At 38.1% G+C, this 20457-nt stretch overlaps 1 protein-coding gene across 1 annotated transcript in view; it reads left to right on the forward strand.

The window, feature by feature from the left end:
- Window positions 1-20457, forward strand: part of LOC129565880 (lachesin-like) — a 61012-nt gene that overhangs the window by 13993 nt on the left and 26562 nt on the right. The window contains exons 5-9 of the mRNA XM_055441184.1: window positions 4953-5111; window positions 5757-5831; window positions 6250-6303; window positions 17843-17875; window positions 18343-18460. Coding sequence (XP_055297159.1) covers window positions 4953-5111; window positions 5757-5831; window positions 6250-6303; window positions 17843-17875; window positions 18343-18460 — 439 coding nt within the window. The remainder of the gene's footprint in view (window positions 1-4952; window positions 5112-5756; window positions 5832-6249; window positions 6304-17842; window positions 17876-18342; window positions 18461-20457) is intronic.

Raw genomic sequence — 20457 nt, forward strand, 5'->3', positions numbered from 1 at the left:
ATATTAATAAGTTTTGCTCTTTTCATTGGCCAAAACGGAGTATGTCTATAATTTCGTTCAAGCTACTCACTAACTATTCCATCACAAAGTGGAGGTGAAAGCAAACACAGTGAAAACACAACGCACGAACAAACAGACACACACACAGACACACACAGAGAGAGACAAGAGGAAGAGACCGAGACCAGGCCAAATGATGATGATGAAGAAAAGCAAACTTTACTTGCTTCACTCAAGTACTTAGTTACTTCTTTGGTTGAGTTTTCGCACAAAACGCAACGCATCAACTAAAGCCGAGAATGCGGAAAGAGAGCGAAGGAGCGAGGGAGCTAGGGAGACAGACCTTGCACGGTATTTTGTTGAAATCCTGAAAACGATGTGATCTTCATACATATAAAATAAGTTTGGTGTATTTATTCTAGCATTGGCAAAAGATAGATACGATTTGTACGCTTATGAGTGCATACAAACGAGGCTCGCAGGCATCTCCGCCAACCATTTCAAAAACTACTCCAAAATAATACACATGAAATGCACACGCGCACACACACACAAACACCAGAAACTTCTCTGCGAATAGGTGCACAAAATGGCAAAACAACAAGTGAATGCAAAAATAAAACACACTGAGAAGAAGGACTGAAAAAGGAAATACGAAAAATAAAGCGATTACCCAAAAGAAAGCATATAAGTCGGACTGCGGCACATTTCCAAGGGATAAAGTTGTTGCCAAGAAAACAAGCGAACTCAAGCGAAAGAGTAAAATTGAAATCTTAAAATCTGCATTTCAATTTGTGTATGCATCGAAGCTTATAAAATTATTGTACGAAACGCCAATGCTCTATGCATCAACATTTTTCCTGTAACCGACAATAATTCCAGTCTGTGGAGCGAGAAAAAAACGGAGACAAGTCATGGCTTCATAGAGTACACATGCGAAAAAAATAAAATCCTACAAAAAAAAAGTTGTGCATTCATGTCCGAATCAATCACGATGACGTAAATGTAGTGGTTACCGCTAACAGACACTTTCAACAGGGCCAAAAAGAACGAGAGAAAAACAGAAATCTCTCCGCCACTTGAGCGCTCTCGTTTTCAATTCACAAAGAAATAAAAATCATTGCACATAGTTTTATAGTTCGACATACATTCCATTCCATTCCGTCGATGCTTCGTTTTGCCATTTATTTTTCTCTGCACAGAAAGAATAAAGAGAATATTTTATCGTTTCTCTAAATTTTTTTTCTTCTCTTGTGTGTGTATGTGTTCGCATATATGCATTTCGAGCCGTTTGACTTCGCATTCCGAGCAGATCTCACATCAATTCCCCCCGCCCTCTCTCTCTCTCTCTTTCTCTCTCTCTTCCTTTGAATTCGACTCGCTTGGCTATTTCAAATAGCACTTGTTTTTCTCGAGCACATCGTTTATTCGATAGAATTTACAAATAGATTCATAGTGCCAATGCCACTCTACCCCATTATTACTGTCTGACGGGCTATTTTTGATTGCAGCCAATGTTGTTTGGTTGTCTTCCATCTGCTGTTGCTGTTGATGTTGTTGGTACCAATGCCGTAATCGATATCCTCTAGAGACAATTCTTTTTTCCCGATTCCGATTTACACTAAACTTTCTCCATTACCGAATCAATATTTGCTTGCTGGTTCGCCTTTCATAAAAGCTCGTCTCCGAACGCAATTCCAAACTGCAAAATGAATTTTATTACATTCTATCAATCAAAATTTATATACATGCGAATTGGAGAAGGAAGTTCGCATTGAACAAACATTATTCACGATACAGTTTCGCTGCAATAGCTTATTCATACCAGCCAGTTTGCACACTAAACGTGACCTTCGACCATTCGCATTCATTCATCGTTGATATTATTGGAACAAATGACTACGAAATTCGTAGTCATTCGTAATACGACCTGACAATCGATTTGTAATTTTTGGCATTTGAACCAATTCTTATTGACCGTTCAAAAGACCGTTTATGGCTTTGTAAAATGTGCAAGAAGGCATCGGTCTCACGCCTACAGCTAACCAAACACTTCTGAGTCAAAGTATTCCAATAAAACTCATCGTTCTAAAGAGTTGTTCAAAGAATCGGTCAAATTTCGAGCAATTATTCTCAACACTGCAATTATTTCCCACAAATTATTTCCATATCACGTATCGTACACAAACTATCGATTATGTTGAGTATACAAATTACGGATTTAGTTTGATGAGACTGATGCCTTACGGCACACGTGCAAAAACTATTTAAACAACCGAGAAATTTCTATTTATTTCTTCATTGCCAGCGATGAAATGCTCTTTTCACCGGAACTAACTTTTCGCACTAAATCGTAATGCTCAATTGCTGCATTTTCCATATGCAAAACTTCAGTTTGTTGAACGTTGTTTTTATTGTGCTTATTCAGTACACGAGCTCACCTCCGTCGATTCTCAGTCTCAGAATTGGCCCAGTAATATGAAAATTTAATCAAATTGATGCATTCAACGATGTTTCAGGTTTCAACGTTGGTGAAATTTCAAGTTTCGTAGTGTTCGTTGTGTGAATTTATAACAGAATTCCCAATTGACTTACGGACCCGACCGACACACAGATGTAGATGAAACGGTGAGATAGTGGATAAAATTTAAACTGCCGTCTCTCCTCCTCCCACTCTTTTGTCCTGTTAGTATGTATTGCTCTCGGAACCCCATCAACGGGCGCATTTTGGTAAATGTCGTGTTTTCCATTGCGTTGTGCATTTGATCCTGTATTTAAGGCAACAATAGTCAATGTAATAACAATCATTCAAATTACGAAATACATTTTTGGGGCGAAAACTTTATGCCAACATTTTATTTAATCAACCGGCCGAGTTTCTTTTTATTTCAAGCATATTTTGGGTCATGTAGCCTTTATGCGTCGAACAATGACCGGTATTATCCACATGCATCTGCTGAGTGCTTTGTCTCGCCGGCTAACAAGTACAACATGAGCTACATTAAACCAAATATGCTTATGCTCTATCTCGACAAACTTTTACAAGAGGTTGAATGAAATGTAATGATTATCGAGGGGCAATTTTGATTTTCAAGTGAACTTTTGTTCTCTTGGCACAGCGGCGATGAAGATGGAAGCGACAACAATTTCAACTTGTCTGTTTTAATAGCATCCCATTATTATGAGTATCAAAATTAAAAACGTTTATTACGGACCATTTTTCTTTGAAGGTGAAACAAGACTATCTACAGGAAGTGTAGACAAATGGTAGAGAAAAAGAACCAGAACCTTTTTTTTTCTTATGAAAATAGAACAGGAAAAGTTTATCAGAAAACGCGAAACATTCGATGATGATTCGGACGGATGATTCACGAAACAAAAAAGTCTATTGTTTCAAAACGAGAAGTTTTCTTCTGCTGAAGTGCTTTTGAAAACTATTTAGTTGGGTTGCAGATGTTCTCAGTCTGCTGCCCCTCACTCAAAACTCGGAACCATAGGCCACCGTCTGTAGTAGCAGCAGCAACAGCAGTAGCATAAGTTTGACTTGTAAACGCTCGTTTTACATGTGTTTTTTCGTGTTATTAATTTTTTTTTTGTTTCGCAATGGTGTTTTTTCACCAAGTGAGTTTGGTTTAAAACCCCTTTTTTGCCTACGATTTTGGTCGAATCAAATGAAAATATTTAAACTTTCAGCACACAGTTAAAATCAACATTTTTGCGCTTTCGACGCTTTATTAAAAATTACCATGGCAGAAAAAAAAAAGTTAATTCAACTTCGGTGTTTCTGTGAATTAATTACATCGAAAGAGTGCGATGAGCTTATTTCAATGGGTTCGGTGCTCTTGAGAAATCAAGAAATCATTTTGCATGCTGGTGAAAACAACAACAACAAATGTCACGTGAAGTTCATTTGAATACGCGAGCAAGGAATAGGAACGAGTCGACAAGACGTATTATATTATTGAAGTACGCATCTCAAAATCCGATGCTTGGTCTGAGAGGAGTTTCCAAAAAGTTAGGCTAGTAGCTGCATGATTAAAACATAAAGCACTCGAAACAAGCATTCGCAATCGTACCGCGCTCTCGAAGTGCCATCGAGTCAAATTGAACAAATGTTCTTCGCCTTGTCAATGAAATATTTATGCCGTTTCGCTGCCAAACGTGGCAAACACTGGGCCGGTGCTTGTGCTACTACTGACATTGCCGATGTCGTTACCGCTGTTGTGCAGCTTGTTATCCGGAGAACGAGCGCGATGAAAGAAGAAAGTTTTTTTTTCTACCAAAACTGGAATTCGATTTACTTTTGTCGACAGATTTGACAGCCAAACCTTTGTTTGTAGCGACTTCAACTGAGAGATAATCTAAATTAGCTTTTTTCCCATTTCGATGGATGGTTGTTTTTTTTTTCTTCGTCTTGTTGTTCTATTGAGTTGTTTTTGTATTTGGTTGTCACTTGAGTGCTTGTTTCCGTATTCCCTCGATTATTTACCTTATTTATTCAATGCGACGACATTCAAACGAAACAAAAGCGCACCGTGCTTTGGCGCACACAACTTGATCGTGTCAGTAATTTATGAAATCATTTCCATGGAAATGAAATCATGACAATGTTGCTGTCAGCATTGAATTTCCTTTTGTTAAACATGGGAAATTATCCCGAATGGAATTGAATTTGCGATTCTCGGAAATCAACCGATCCATTGTTGCATTCACCTCAATTTCGATTTCGCTTTTTTCCACCCCATATGAATTCCTTTTAACGTTTCTTTTTTCCAATAATTACTACTGTATTTCACAATGGCTGATTCAAACTCGTATCGAAACGAAACTTATTCCATGACATCTACTTTTTTTTCATGCACTAAACCATTTTTTTTCTCTATTTTTTTCCTTTCTCTCTTGATGCGGACGATAAAAAAACAACAATCAATGTCACTTGCATGCGATAATAGTTCCGCCGAACATCGACGACTCTCTCAGCTCGAGTGATGTAATTGTGCGTGAAGGTTCAAATGTGTCGCTGCGTTGTAGGGCATCTGGGAGTCCGACACCGACTGTCAAGTGGAAGCGTGACTCGATGGAAAAAATCGCCATAAATAAATCACTTGTTGGTGAGTATAGCACGAAGAATAAGTGCAGTGTATTTTGTTGTTCAACATGCATCTGAATGGTTACTTTCAATTAGATAGAGTGAGCCGAGCCTCTCCTCACTTTCAACCGGCGAACCTTGACGATAATTAATTTTATTTTTGTTTTGCTTTTCAAAACATTTAATCGCTACTTTGTACGATATCCATTTGTTGCATTGTTCCGTTGGACAGACCAAGTGCAAGGGCTTCATTCTCTCTTCTATTGAAAAAATAAATAAACAGTGACAAACAATGCATAGAGCATTGTGTATTGTGTTTCATTCATGTTTTCAATTCCGGAACGTCGAGGAAAAACCAGCACAATATCACCCACCAAGCAAAGACAAAAAAAAACACAAACTTTTAATGGGTTTTACTCCATTGAAGATGAGTGTGAAGCGATTTTGTGTTTTGCACCAACATCTGACTACAAAAAAAAACGCGCGAACCGCAGATTTTTTCCGTCATTCCAAATTGAATTTCCAATAGACTTGTTACTGTTAGAATCATTTTTACCCGGATTCTTACACTAATGCTGCAACACTTTTTTCCCACCATTTTCCGTACACTTTCAAACGCATTTGGCGCTCATTCATTCTTTTTGGTTCTTTTTTCACCTTGGTGCAGTCAGCGAATGGGATGGTGACACATTGGAAATATCGCGAATATCCCGGCTAGACATGGGCAGCTACTTGTGCATAGGTAAGGGTGAAAACTTTGAAATTTATTTATTTAGAATTTTTATTTCGAAATTAGAAATTTTTCGAAATGTTCAAAGTTTTATTTTGGAAATTATTCGTTAACATGTAATTTTTGAGTTCAAAAAACTTTGACTTTTCGATGGAAATATTTCTTGAAATGATTTTAAAACAACTTTAACTGCGGATAAAAATGCGTTTGTCAAAAAATGTATATCAATTGCCCTAGAACATTTTCAAGTTTGAAAATGTTTTTAGCCAGAAAAAGCTGTTTGAATTCATTTCAAAAATACTTTGTTCATTTCCATTGCAATTAGGTCGAGCTTCCGAGAAAAAAATACTTTGAGCATTAGCTCGTTTTTTTTTTCTTCTGTACCACTTTGCCCTATTTGTATTCTTATTTGTGTGTACTTTTGTTTCAGCATCCAACAATGTTCCGCCAACTGTTTCGAAAAGGATTAAAGTGAGCGTTGATTGTAAGTACAAAAATGTCAAGCTTCGTTTTTTTCTGTCCTTTTTTTTGATTCAATGCAGGAAATCGGCAAACACGTGAACACAAATTGGATGTTGCCAGTGAAAGTATGTTCCTCAGAAAATCGAGTCAATTAGAGATGACGGTGTGACATTAGGCAGATTTGTCTATTTTCTCCATTAACGAGGCCCCTTTATGCTTGTTATCCGAAATGGTTTTACGGCCGCCAATCGAAAGCAGAATGGCACAATTGCATGCATAAAAAAAACAATCCCAAAGCCGAAAAAAAGCATAGCAACAATGTAATTGACGCAATATGTTCGCAATGCGAGAAGCCAGGCAAATTTCAAAGCGAATGTATTCATCAAAATTTCAAAATGCCCAATGTGTGTCGAGTGGAAAAAGAGAGAGAGAGAGAGAAAAAATTGGTGAGTGTGTGAAACCAAATCCGTAGAAAAACATTCGCTCTGGCGCAACATTTTATTGCTCTAGTGTGAAGCATAAACATGGTCGTAACATGGGAAAATGGCAACCAATGGCTTTTTGCGTTTCACACACACATATATTCGTTTTTCGGAGGGGCTTTAACACAGTAGCAAAACCGTTTAATAGAATATTAAAACCTAATTTTGATGCCAATGTAGAGCCATTCAAGCATTTAAATCAACCGAAAAGCCTTTTCTTTGCCCAGCCATTAGCCAGCGACGACTACGACGACGACCGGGAGAAGTAGTGTGTGAGCGGCGGCTCGGAATGCTGCGGCTCAGTTATTTTGTTTAACACAAACCAAACAATGACCTGCCACCAGTAAAAATATCAATTTCAACGGTCATAAATCGACACAGCAAAAATCCAATGAATTCCAAACGCAAAGGGAGAGAGAGAGAGTGAGTGAGTGTTTATTTTTGGAACGGCATTGTAATGCATATCGCAGCTGTAAAATGGAGTTGTTTTGTTTGGCACAAAACATTCTCGGAATACAACCGCAGGAAAAATACACACCAAGAAATATTTTTCTCTTGTGTGAGTGTGACTGTGATTTGTGTATGTTCCAACTCATTTGAATAGAATCGAATTTCGAGCCAAACATACACACACATATGACCGGTGTAAGTGGCTGCCTGGACATTTTCCAGCTTCACAATATTGAAAAGGCATGTTTCGAAATGCATGACCATATAAATAAAAGTGGCTGGTTGGGATTTGAATCGAATTGCTTATGCATTTGAATTTGGGATTTAGATTGTTTCGCCATTTATGGGAACTTTAGGCTTAGACGATTGGAATTTGCATCGAATGCCTTTTGCTGTATAATATACAGTGTATTGTATATTCAATTACAACGAAACAAATCAAATCAGCGCCACAGAAATGACAATTAAATTTTGTTGGATTTGTTTTCTCTCGAACTCGAATTATTTTAATTGAGATGCATTCGAATCATTTGAGAAGAAGACGAAGAGAGGGACATGAAATGAAGAGATGTTAAACTGTAAGATGGAAAGACAGGACGTGCAAGAGAAAACTAAATGAGGAAAAGGAAAAAGAGTGAGAATACAAAATTGTTTACGAAACGTTGACCATTCAAATTTTGGTGATTTCAGTCAGAAATGCCTGGTGATTGCTGGGCATGACATAATTTAAATTAACTTAAATTGGTGTTTATTTGTCCCTGGAAGCCAAACAAATCGAACGGTCAGAAGCAGCCTTTTTTTCTGTTGTTCGCTCTCTCGAATAAGACACACACGATGCTAAACCATGCCGACACACTCGAGTTTCAAGAACAAAAGGCCCATCAGCACAACGTTCCCCACACACACATAGCAGGAACGGTTGTGCCGGTGTGCATACGGTTGTTGTTGGTGCTTGTTATTTTGAGTATTGATAGCGCTTTAAATAGTAATAAAACGACCGATACAAACACCGGCCCCTGCTATTACAACGATTTGCAATGAACGTTCGTTCACATCGATTACACACGTATTGAAATATGATTTCGTTCAACGACTGAACACGACGTCTAGTGTAAACATGTTTTGTGTGCGGAGCGGTACAGGGCGTCGTGCAATGGAATGTGTATATACTCGGTGTAAAAATCTGTGCAGCTTCGTCGAAATTGAGCAAATAGAAAAAACCGCATAAATTGGTGTTGCGGTAAAGCTCAAAGGATTTAGGTGGGCTTTAAGCAAATAAACGTCACCTTTTATGGTTGTGTGTGTGTGTGTGTGTGTGTGTGTGTGTGTGTGTGTGTGTGTGTGAAAGAGAATGAGCAAACGCTTCTCGTCGACTATGGCTTTTCCCACAGAAAATGCAATTCAAAGTGCAAACATGAATGAGCATTTCGAAACGTAGCAACAATTCCTTTTCCGTCCGAGAAACAACAGCATTTTAATATGCACAAGAACATGTGGTGAAAATCTCGAAGCCAGAGTCTGAAACGGTGTGCCATTCTTAAATGGATGCCACACTACCATTTTCCTTTCCGAAATGGGCTTGTTATCGTTTCGAACCATGATTTTAGGCAATGGTTTATAGACTAGACGGCAAGCAGTCGATTGTTGAAATGAAAATAACATGAGCACTTTTAAATAAATAGGAAAAACAGAAGCAAATGCACATCAACAGGAGCAGCAGCAGAGTTGCTGGCGCATTGACAAAATGCTTCACTTCACACGGCGTAAAACACGTATGCAAAATATGCCCCTGCACAAAAGCACATACGCACATTTGAAATGCAAAAAACAGCAGCAGCAGCAGCAGCAGCATCAACATCAACGAGGTTGGCGGCAAAAACAGCTTGACTTATTATTTGTTCAAAGAGCTCATGCCATTTTCAACTCATAAATGTGTATGCCACTCAACCGGCAATGTTCGATTAAACCAAGTGAAGAGAATGCACAAACTGAAGAGAGTGTTGTGGCGGCAGCGGCAGCAGCACAAGCATCACCAACAAACAAAAAACGAACCTGATCTCAATACAACGCTTCAGTATGCAATCATTTCCCATTCTTTGCTCGAAATAGCACACACTCGTCGTCGTCGTATACCGAATTCATTTGACTTTGTTGGCTCCAGCCAAATGGAAAACGGTAGACGTGCAGAGAAAGAAAAAAACTAAATTCTTTGGCGCCTCTCGGTTCGTTCGGGTTTCGGTGTCGGTTAGGTGTTTGGCGTGTGCTTAGGAAAACTCATCGAAATTTAATGCATTTAAAAAGGAAAATTTATTTTTCGATTTTGGCGGTCGTAAATTTTAAAATCAATATGGAAATGGGCTCTCCACCAACGCCATCGCAGCTGCCGTTCCTTTTTCACTTCGTTTCGATTGTTCGATGACTGTTCAACTTTTATGTGAAGATTTCAACGTCACAATCAATGTTGGTTTGCCTGACTTCGATTCTTGGTCGGTTTTTTTTGCACTTTTTCTTCTGCTGTTGTTGCTGTTGGCATCATTTCCTCTAGGAGCAAACACATAAAAAAATGGGGACGATTCTCACACTTTTCCGTCGTCCAAACTGCTGCAGTGATATTTTCTCCAGTGGAGAATTCTGTCACAGTTTGTTTGCAGCCGCATGTCAATCATGAATGAAATAATAGATATTCACATTTTTTTCGGCAGCGGCGTCATCGTCGTTTGTATACACATTGTTTGTCTTTCCATTAAATTTTTTCTGCCTTGTTCTCGTGTTGCTGCCGGTGCAATTTACATTTCAGTGGCGACTGAACGCTCTCTTTCATTCAACGTTTTATTATTGGTTTCGATCATAATTTGAAGTGAGATGCACGACGAGCGCGCGTTTTTTCCTCTGTGGCCACCGCAACATCTCTTCAAGCGGCCAATAAATTGAAAATGTTCGAAACAACACTCGACGTGGAGAGACCGTGTCTGAAATGGAAATTGCGTTAAGTGCCATCGTAGTTGGTTATGAGGAGTACCATTTATTCGTAAGTTGGTTTTGCTCATGGCAAACCACTTCGCTTCATGCATTTTACAATGTCAGGGTTTCTTTTTTTTTTTGCTGGTTCAAGAGCGAAAGAAAGAGCGAAAAAAAAATTATTCATGCGAATTACCCCAAGGAGCTGTTGTTTCCCTTGTTCTCATTAATATCGTTGTCGCAATGTTGAACCGTCGCCAGATTCAGTGTCGGCAATAATTGCGGTCGAGTGGCTGGTCGTTTGGAAACAGTACTTGCAGCTTGATGAAATGATAACAATCGAGAGAACGAGCGGGAAAATCCACGCGAATGACACAGCATCGAAATTTGAACCGGAAAAATTTATTATTATCGATGTAATTGTCGGAGTGCGCGTCATTTCTGAACATACACAAAACGGATGCCAATGTCAAGTTGCCGACTGCCTCTCTCTAATTTGAATGCTCTCGCTCTCTTTCCAACCATTGTTCCCCCATTTGCAAACGAAAAATAAAAACCATCGTTTTGAACCGAACAAACGACACTTCTTCTCTTTTTTTTTCTCGAGAATTGACACAGATGTTTTTAATTTTCGTGCAATGCGGTGCGGATAAATAATAAGGAAATCAGGCCAATGAAACACGGAATATTAAATTTTCGCCCCGATAATTGATGGTTCCGGCGAAAAGGTGAACGTTTTATCGCTTGTCGCAAATAAAATATTAATTGCTGTTTATATGATGGCAACTTAAATTAATGTAAATATTTAACACTTTTTAATGAATTATATTACTCGACACCTTCTTCTCGGGATGATGGATGCTGTGATGCGGGGCGGTCGACTCACTGTGACGCACACAGCAACATGGAGAGGGTGTGAGAGCATGAGCATTCATTATGTGGTGACTTATCACATTTGCATAAATTCATTTTGGTACGACATCAAGCTTCACATTTCAAATTAGCCGTCTGTAAAATAATATTATTCATGGTTTATCCCCATGACCCAACCTCTTATATCCGCCTGAAAAAAAATACCTCTCTTACATTTGGAGTCTTGTCGCTTTTGCATCTACCGGCAAATAACTTTTACTTTGTCAACTCAAATTTAAATTTTTCGGACGCCAAGCAGTCGTTATTAAAACAAGCACATGAATTATTATGCCACACAATTCATTGCGAACTTTATAATTTTTTACGTGATCACACCGTGTACACAAACCGACAAACACCGAATTTTCCGGAATCGCAAAAATATACACGACCGTAAAGAACGTTTTTTTTTGCTTGCTATGTCGTTGGATACCGTAATTTAATGTATTTCGAATCAAAGTGTCATTTGAATTTATTTTAAGCAACGCGAAAAGATAATCACAAAACTTTTTAAGGCGTCTATATTGTGCGACGCAAATGTAAAGCGTGAGCAGAAAACGTGTGGGAAATGTGAGAAGAGATTTAGAGGAGTCGAAATAAGAAAAATGAGCTTATTACACACCGTAAAATCCTGTAATTGAGGAAGTGATAGTAATATGATATTAACATCAAGCTTAATTATGATTGGACATCAAAAACACACACAAAAAATCTACCGGATTTGATATCCACTGCACAGACGGAGCTTATTCCATGGAAACATTTTCCCAAGCGGCAAAGGCGATTTTATCTTTTGCCTTTTTTCAGTGACATTTTATGATACTAATGTGTGATTTCATTTGAATATTTCTTTTTCCGTAAATAAACCAATTTCGACAGAGATGTTCGCATCCAAGTGAAATATAGAGAAAAAAGAATGAGAGCGAGTGATGGGAGAAGGTGGCAACAAAGAGAAGATGAGAGAAAGAGTGGAAGAAATGAAAAAATAAAGTTTTTCATACAAATAAGAAAAACCATCAAATATCCGGTAATGCAAGCCGCATATTACCACTACAGCAAAAAGCGACTAACCAACAACAACAAAAAAAACTAGCATAGAATGTCAGCGGCTAATTAAAGTGTAGCATGGACACAAAAACACGACCGCATGAAATGTCGCTGTTCTCACAAAGCAACTCAAGCGAATTGTATATGAATGGCGCGTTAAAAAGTGGTAAATTTTACACATAATCATGTCGTTTTGTGAACAACTTCCGTTTTCCGGCTTAGAGAAAATGCCACACTCTCACTAACTCACACTCTGGCTCTGCGTTGTGGCCGTTTAATACACTGTGTACACGAGAATTATGACATTATTTTATGTGCATTTTTATTTGTGTACATTGTTACGGCAGTTATGCAGTTCGTTTACCACTTCCGTATTCCTTTCGACGCCGTTTTTTGTACACGCTCTGTCTCCCCTCCTTTTTTCCTTCCCTCTCTTCGTCGCCACTCGCACTGAATTGGCTGCCACTGAATTGGCACACTGCAATTCTTTTGTTTTGTTTGCAGCTATTGTTGATTATATGGTGAAATTTATTTCAGAACACTTTGTGTTTTGCTGCAATGCCTTTTATCTGGCGCTTTATCACATTTTCTCTTTCATGCACCATTGTACATAAATTGTAATTAAGCCGCCGGATAGCAGAAAAACCAAGTGGAAAATGCGGGATTTTTATTAGAAAACTAGACAAAGATGATGATGAAAGTTTCTGTGTGAGGGCATTTCTTTGGAAAAAAGCCTGAATGACACGAGTATAGCTAGATGTAGCTTATTTCAATGAAATAAAATCGAAATAATTTATGTTTAAAAAAAAGATATAAAATCTAGACATATTTGACGTTGGATATATTTGTTAATGGATTTCATTTGAAACGTCCAAAAATTGTTTATTTTAACAACGATTTTTGTGGTCAAAAAAGCAATGTTTCAAGCTGCAGGGTCAAACAATATTGAACCATTGCAAAGATATGAAATCTCTGTGTACTCTCGATAAAATCCTGAGATTAAACAAAATACAATCGGGCAATTTCTAGCCCAAAATGCTCGAAGGCTTCGAGTCGGAGTACACTCAAATCCAGCAAAAAAAAAATGTAAAATGAAATTGCGTTGTGCATATGTTTCCGTTTTTCGACTTTAATCTATGTCGTTTAACAGTCATCCTAATAGGAAAACTAGCTAAAATAACATAGCGGCCACTTTTGATGACTTTCTCAACTGAGATATTTCCATTATTACTGTTATTGCCGTTTGGTGTTGGCATGGAATTGGGTTTAGTTGTGGTATGTGCTTTTGTGTACATAATGCACATGACATGGCTGTGATTATGGTTTGGCACGAGCAAAAAGGAACGTCTGCAATTTCCACGTACACACAAAAGATTACGAAGGCATTGTGTGTAGGGAGTGTGTTGTCACCAGAAAGAAATGTTTGCTTGTTGCTTTTCGCACTCTCTCTCTCTCTCTCTCTCTCTCACATAACTTGCAACGAGAAAAAGGAAGGCGTTCGCATTGTTCGCATAACAACACACCAAATGATGATGAAACGATAACAACAAAAAAAGGTTGTGTTATATTACTTCTGTATGTACTACACGACGATGCTGGTAGGTCTTTTTTGTAGATTGAATTCTGTTGCATTAATTCATAAGCACAAAGAAAGGGTGTTGAGGCTTGCAGGCATTCAACGACATAATCGTTAACGCCAAGCTCTCCCGCAACGCAGGCTTCTTAAGAGCATAGAAAAAAGGGCTTTTGTACACACTTGATGCATCACACAAATATTCCGACTCAGTTAACATTTTATAAGCGCATTTTCTCATCACTTTAACGCCACTTAATGGCCCGGATGCTCTAATTTTATATGATTACAAAATGAACTCACCAGTAGATGAGCAAAAACAACAAAATAAACCACCCACTGTCACCGCAGATTTAAGTGAATATTTGCGTGTGGAAACCACACTGAATTCCACAATAACACCAATAAAATATCAATAAATCTTAATTAAAAACTTTCAACAATTCAGAAGTCATATCGCCCTGCAAAATTGAAGATCGTCTCTCGCCCATAGTAAAATGCAAGTAATTGTTTTGCCAGACTTGTGTGATGACTTCTTTCCATTTAATTCCACAGCAGATGATTAATTTAATGTGAGGCAAGCGTATGTGACACACATGCCCAAGTATTATTTATTTACTCGGCTTTCATCCAGTCGTGCAAAATGATTTGATGGCCCTGGACTTTTCATCGATTTATATCGTGGTGCAAAACGTGAGCCGGTGTCAGAGAGATAGATAGAGAGAGAGAGAGAGAGATGTGTAACATGAGTCTCACTCCCGTCCTCCGCACGAACAGACCACCATCAAAAAGCCTGCTCTGCGATAATGACACAAGAGTAATCATTACAAATACAGCAATGCGAACCGAAAGAGAATTGAACGGACACACACATAGAGAATGAAAAAAATATGGAAACGTGACCGGATTTCGAAAAGTTTTTCCGATCCTCATTTGGGTTTTGTGAGTTGAGTGAGTGAGTGAGAGTGTTGTGACCGTTGATTTTTGGGCGTTTGGTGCAAATGAAAAAAGTTTCTTCTAAATGCAACTGACCTGCTTTCTGTGCTCGGTTTTTCATTGCCCAGCAGAATGATGCTTGGCTTTTTGATTACCCGGATCAGAAAAAAAGAAGAAGAAGAAAAACACCCGAACATCAAAATGGGTTAACGAAGTGCAAACGTCATGTGATTACCAATCAAGACAAGAAACGCCAAACTACTACCAACGTGCCTTCCATGCAGCACCTCATTATCGTCTGACTCACAACGCCCAATCGTTTATCCAATGGTGAATCGAAAATGATTCCAATTCGATCGACTTTTAAAAACTCAACGAACAAAAGAAGCGATTAAAATGAAAAATTGAAAGAAAATCATACAAAATTCGAATAATTTCCGTTGCAACTTATCGAATGCCATATTTTCCAAAAGGAGAAACAATTTGAAAGGTTTTGTAGTATTATGGAATTTCTTCGAAAGATCATTGATTGTGCAGGCAATTTAATTTTTATGTCGCCGGGTGTTTTATTCGTGGCAAATTGGCCTTGAAAAAGCGTGCACATTTGCTGAATTCCGCACAAATTTCTCGCTGATTTGAATAAATTGCATTGGGCTGACTGAGATGGGAGAGAGAGTGTGAGAGTATGAGTTTGTAATTTATGTTTGGCGCTCGTAACACAAAAGCATCCGTTGCCGATTTGATGCTTTAAAAACCATATGACATGATTCAAGAAATAATTGCGTTGCAATTTCTGTTATCCTCATCCCCTTTTGCTCCCTTTCTCTCTCATGTTTTTCTATACGAACAACGCGCAACGGGAACACACGTTTCTTATGAAGCAACGAATGGCATCGCCCGAAAAAAATAAATAAAGGAATCTACACACATGATGCAAAATATGTTTCTTCGTACTGCAAAATTTCATATGCATAATGACTTTTTGCTCTCTTTCTCTCTCTCTCTCTCTCTCTCTCTCTCTCTCTCTCTCTCTCTCTCTCTCTATTCTTCTCCAGTCGTTCGCGATTTCGCTGTCGTGCCTTTTTTCTCACTCTTCATCTCTCCATTCGTCTTTTTATTGTGTGCATCTTTCACGAGAAAAGTGAGATATTTGCAAGAATACACACAATATTACGAACATTTGTGCCTTGTAGCGAGATGTCGAGAGCGCTGCGTTCATGATATGATTACGAAATACGAAGATAATAATGTTGATTCATAAGTCTCTCGAATGGCATAAATTATAGGGTTTCTCGCGGGTGTATACACCATATCATAACATTTAGACATGAGAGCGCGAACGCGCGTTTCGAACATACATATGCAGCAGCGGTAAGCAGACAATCGGGCGAAATGAAAGAAAAATTTTCGCGCTCACGCTAACGACAACACACCCAGCACCATACACATGGATTCATACTCGCATTCATATGACTGCAACGTGCAAACGAACACATGAAACACATGCTGAACACTATTTCGATGCAAACCAGTAGCATAGTTTTGCATTATACCATTCATTTTGTGTGTTCGGGGCCATACAAACATGCTGATGTCATTGATGCTGCTGCTGGTGCTGCGGCTGTTGTTACCGTTGCCATTGCTGCAATGGCTATGCACTCCCGAAAGCGAAAGACGAGTCTATTGCAACATCAGCGTGTGACTTGGTTTTCAATTCGAAAGAAAATGCGCGTTTTCATTTCGTACACGCCACTTTTTCATTTATGAATTTTTTAGCACGTAAAATGAATGGAGCGAAAGTGCAAAGAATCAAAGAAATTGGAGTAAAATCAGCTGCGCTACACAGGCGTTGCCGGGTGAGAAAATCCGATGAATAGCATGATCGCATCACGGCACCGGAAACACATACACACATCGCTGCCACCTTGTGATTAGCAATATCCTAGGCTCGATTTTATTTATACATCGTGAATTGAATTATGTGTGTGTGTGTGTGTGTGTGTGTGTGCGCGCGAGCGATAGTTCAACACCGTGTTTTCAATCCAAAAAGCAAAGAAAATGCATAAAAGACGAATGTAATTAAAGAAAATGTTTCAACACTATGTTTTATCCCGTTCTCCCGGTTCATGGTACGGCAAAAAAAAACTGTGAATTGAAAACGTAAATTTTGTATGCAGGTTCTTATTTTAAGTCCGCAGCAATGAACACAAAAAAAATCTCGCGTTCATCGTTACAAATTTCACCGTAGAACGAGAAGAAAAGGTTGCATTCATTGGAATAAAAAAAACGCGAATTTCTGTGCAATTAAAAAAGTATAAATATCAATTGCATTTTGAATGTTTTACGGGTGAACATTGAACAGATACAACATTCACTTTGAGTGCGTTTTTTCTTCTTCTCTTCAATTCAAATTTGTATTTTCCTTTTTTTTCCTCGTTGATGTTACTTTGCATTGAGGCGAAGTTTTTGCACGCTTCAATACGTTCATTGAAATTCGTATTGCGCAAAGTCGAGGGAAAAAAAAATACAAAGTTTCGAATGCAACATTTTCTTCGGAACTTCTTCGTTTTATCAGAAGAATATTCTGTGTTTTGGCATTTGCTGCTGCTTCGCACGAATTGCGGCGATAATTACTTTGCTGAATGACACCAATGGAAATATTGCAACGCAAAACCTGGAATATTCAATCACATTCCATTTGATTTCGTCAAAGTTTTATTTATCTACTTTCTGTGTGTTTTACTGGAACAAACCAGTTTCCGACGAATGGCAAGTGAAAGGTTGAAAGGATTCTAAAAAGCAAACCTTTCGTGGAATTTTTTCTTTTCTCCTTTTTTTTGTTGTTTCATTGGCCTTTTAGGGCTGTTTCATTTGCCATTTACTTCAACGTCAATTTATATGCAATGGGACACAAAGAACGACAAACAGCCAACAGCGATGTGAACGGAATATTCTGTGTCGCATCTTAAATTCGTAATGAATGTAGTCACAGTAAAAGCAAAGACAGTGAATGCACTCAGAACTTGTCCGCCCGTCATCATTCGCGCTATCCATTTTTGAAATTATCTCGTCTAATTAGTGTTAATTTTGCAATCGAGTTTCATTTTTCATACGCTCATACTCTTATACTCTTCTTCTTCATTCTTCATTCTCATTTTCTATTTCTATTTCGCTCACTTGCCGCGTGCGACATCACCGCTCAGTTCCTCCCATGCTTTGGATTCCGCATCAGCTAGGTAAGTAATACCAATTGGGTATGATTGTGTGAAAATTATCATGATTATAATCAAATTAGCGCCATTGACACATTCAATTATGCACTTTTATCATGGCTTTATTATTATTCATCCGTTGCTTCTTCTTCACTTCTCTTACCTTTGTACTAATTGAATTATGCATTTAGAACTTGCGAATTGAAATTCTGTCTGTCGACTGAATTCCGTCGAAGTTCTTTATTTGATTTTGATTTTCTTTGGATTTCATAATAATTAAACAATTCATTTAGATTTGAGCAACTAAAATATGATTAAAAATGATTTTTTTCGAAGTAATTCTTAAAACAACAGCCTTTTTACAGTTCTATTGAATTGATATTATTTTGCCTTCACAAATCCAATTATATTCATCCATTTCAATTGTTAGGAATATCAGATAGTTTTATTTCTCAATTTCCACACTAATCTACATTTTCTTTCAACCCCAGTCGGAGCGGCAGAAGGTTTCAGTGTAACGCTAGAGTGTTTCTCCGAAGCGCATCCAACGTCATTAAATTACTGGACGAAGGGCGATGGTCAAATGATCCATGATTCGAAAAAATATCGGTAAATTCACCGCTGAAATAAACAGCTTTAAAAACCCAATAAATATAAATTAAGAGCATTTTTCATTCTTTTTATCTTTCGTTGTATCTGTTTAAAATGAAAACAAATATTATGCTTTAAATTAAATTGGATGTTTAAATGAGCGAGTGATTAATTCAATTAACACGACTTCATAACATGTGCGCGCGTGATTAAATTAAATCGATTTGTGTGCGAGTGTCTGTATGGAAAAAAAAGAGCGCGGTTGCCATATTTTTTTTCCATTGTCCATAAATTCTGGCCGAGAGTCAAATTGCATGTAATGAATTTGACAGTGTAGTCAAATCAGGCAGAAAATGTATTTAAATAAAGTCGAGTGATAAACGGCGAAACAGTTAAAAGTCGATTAACAACCACCAACGACGCAATTGTCAAGCAAGGAAAGTATTTGAAATGAAATTTACTTCCTGAACTCGGTTGAAATATGATAGACGTTTTGGCAACGATAACAAAAGAAAAAAAACATTTTGGAGCTCAGCGAGAATTTCCAATTGTGTGTGCGCTGTTCGATGGCTGTGACGATCAACGCGTCGAATTATTGAGAAAAACCCCATGCATAATCATCGCAAATTTTGACAATGACACACACACACACACATACGCATATACTTTTGTGGTTTCCCAAATCCGCTTTTTCACAGCGCAAAGACAGCATGCAGCAGCAGCAGCAACAGCAACCACACATCAATGCAACACATCCGAAGCTGATAAAACAAGCGGCTGACGTTCCATTGCTCGGAAACAATGTGAATCGAATAAAACGGAAAATTTTAATCATAGCCGTGACCTAATCACCAATATACATGCCTGTGTGCATTGCATATGACATCTCGTCCGATCTGATGCTATTGAAATATTAATTCAGGCAGCAAAATGACTTTGCCCACCCCACATCCAAACCAAATAAGTTTTTTACTTTGGCCATTTGGTCAGCCATGATTTTGAAAACCAGTCACACACACACACACACACACACACACACACACCAACGACCGAACGAACGAATGAATGAAATATCAACTCATGCTCAGAATATGATTTTCCATTGAACAATGAACGACCCGTTCGGCAGCTATTGTAAACTCTTGTGATGATGAAAAGTCCACATTGCCTGCAATCAATTGATAAAATAGGAAAGATTGTCAATAATTAAACTGCTGAACAAAAACGTTATACCGCATTAATCTGCATGGGCCACAAAAAGAGTGGCGCTTTTGAATGCAATGAGAAAAAAAATGTGCTGTTCTTTTATTAGATTAGTCAAAGAGGATAATGAAATGAATCAGATCGGTTACTTTGTTCGTCGTAATCAAATGGTGATTAGAATGGAAATGATGAAATAAATGAATTATTCGGTCTTCGTTGCGTCATAAAAGGAACATTTCGTTTCGCTCATCGGTTTCGAAAATCGTGTGCATCATAAAGACAAAATCATCGCATAAAATTCATTTCAATAAAAGAGAAAGCTCCGAAATTCACCGGCATTCGGTATAAAAATGTGTGGTGTCAGGTCAAGAATAGCGTGGATTCAATGGTTCGTTTACATGTTATGAGTATTTTATCAATCAAACGGACGAATAAATTTGCGTCGTCGAGTGTTGGCTGTTTTATTTAGTTTCCCCCATGCATATTGGATTTGGCTGACGGCAAAATACTCAGCCACAAAAATGGAGAAAACCCAGCGGGAAAAAAATGCGGTGTGTGTATCGAGAGAAATGGCCGGATGCATGTATGGATGGTAACTGGGAATTGGTGTAGCAAATCGCATAAATATGTTAATGTGATTGTGTTTGTTTTGATGAATGTTCCATTGTGTTTAGTGGGAGGGTTCCTTGTTTCTGTATTTAACACTGACATTGATATTTTTGTTTTCGAATTTATTTTCCACGTCGCTGTATAACTAATATTGTGTGTGTGTGTTTTTTTTTCTTTTTGTATGCTGTCGAACTTGATGTGCG

Source organism: Sitodiplosis mosellana, unplaced genomic scaffold, assembly GCF_009176505.1.
Source record: "Sitodiplosis mosellana isolate CC-2019 unplaced genomic scaffold, AAFC_SMos_1.0 Smas_scaffold_3, whole genome shotgun sequence".
Taxonomy (NCBI): Eukaryota; Metazoa; Arthropoda; class Insecta; order Diptera; family Cecidomyiidae; genus Sitodiplosis; species Sitodiplosis mosellana.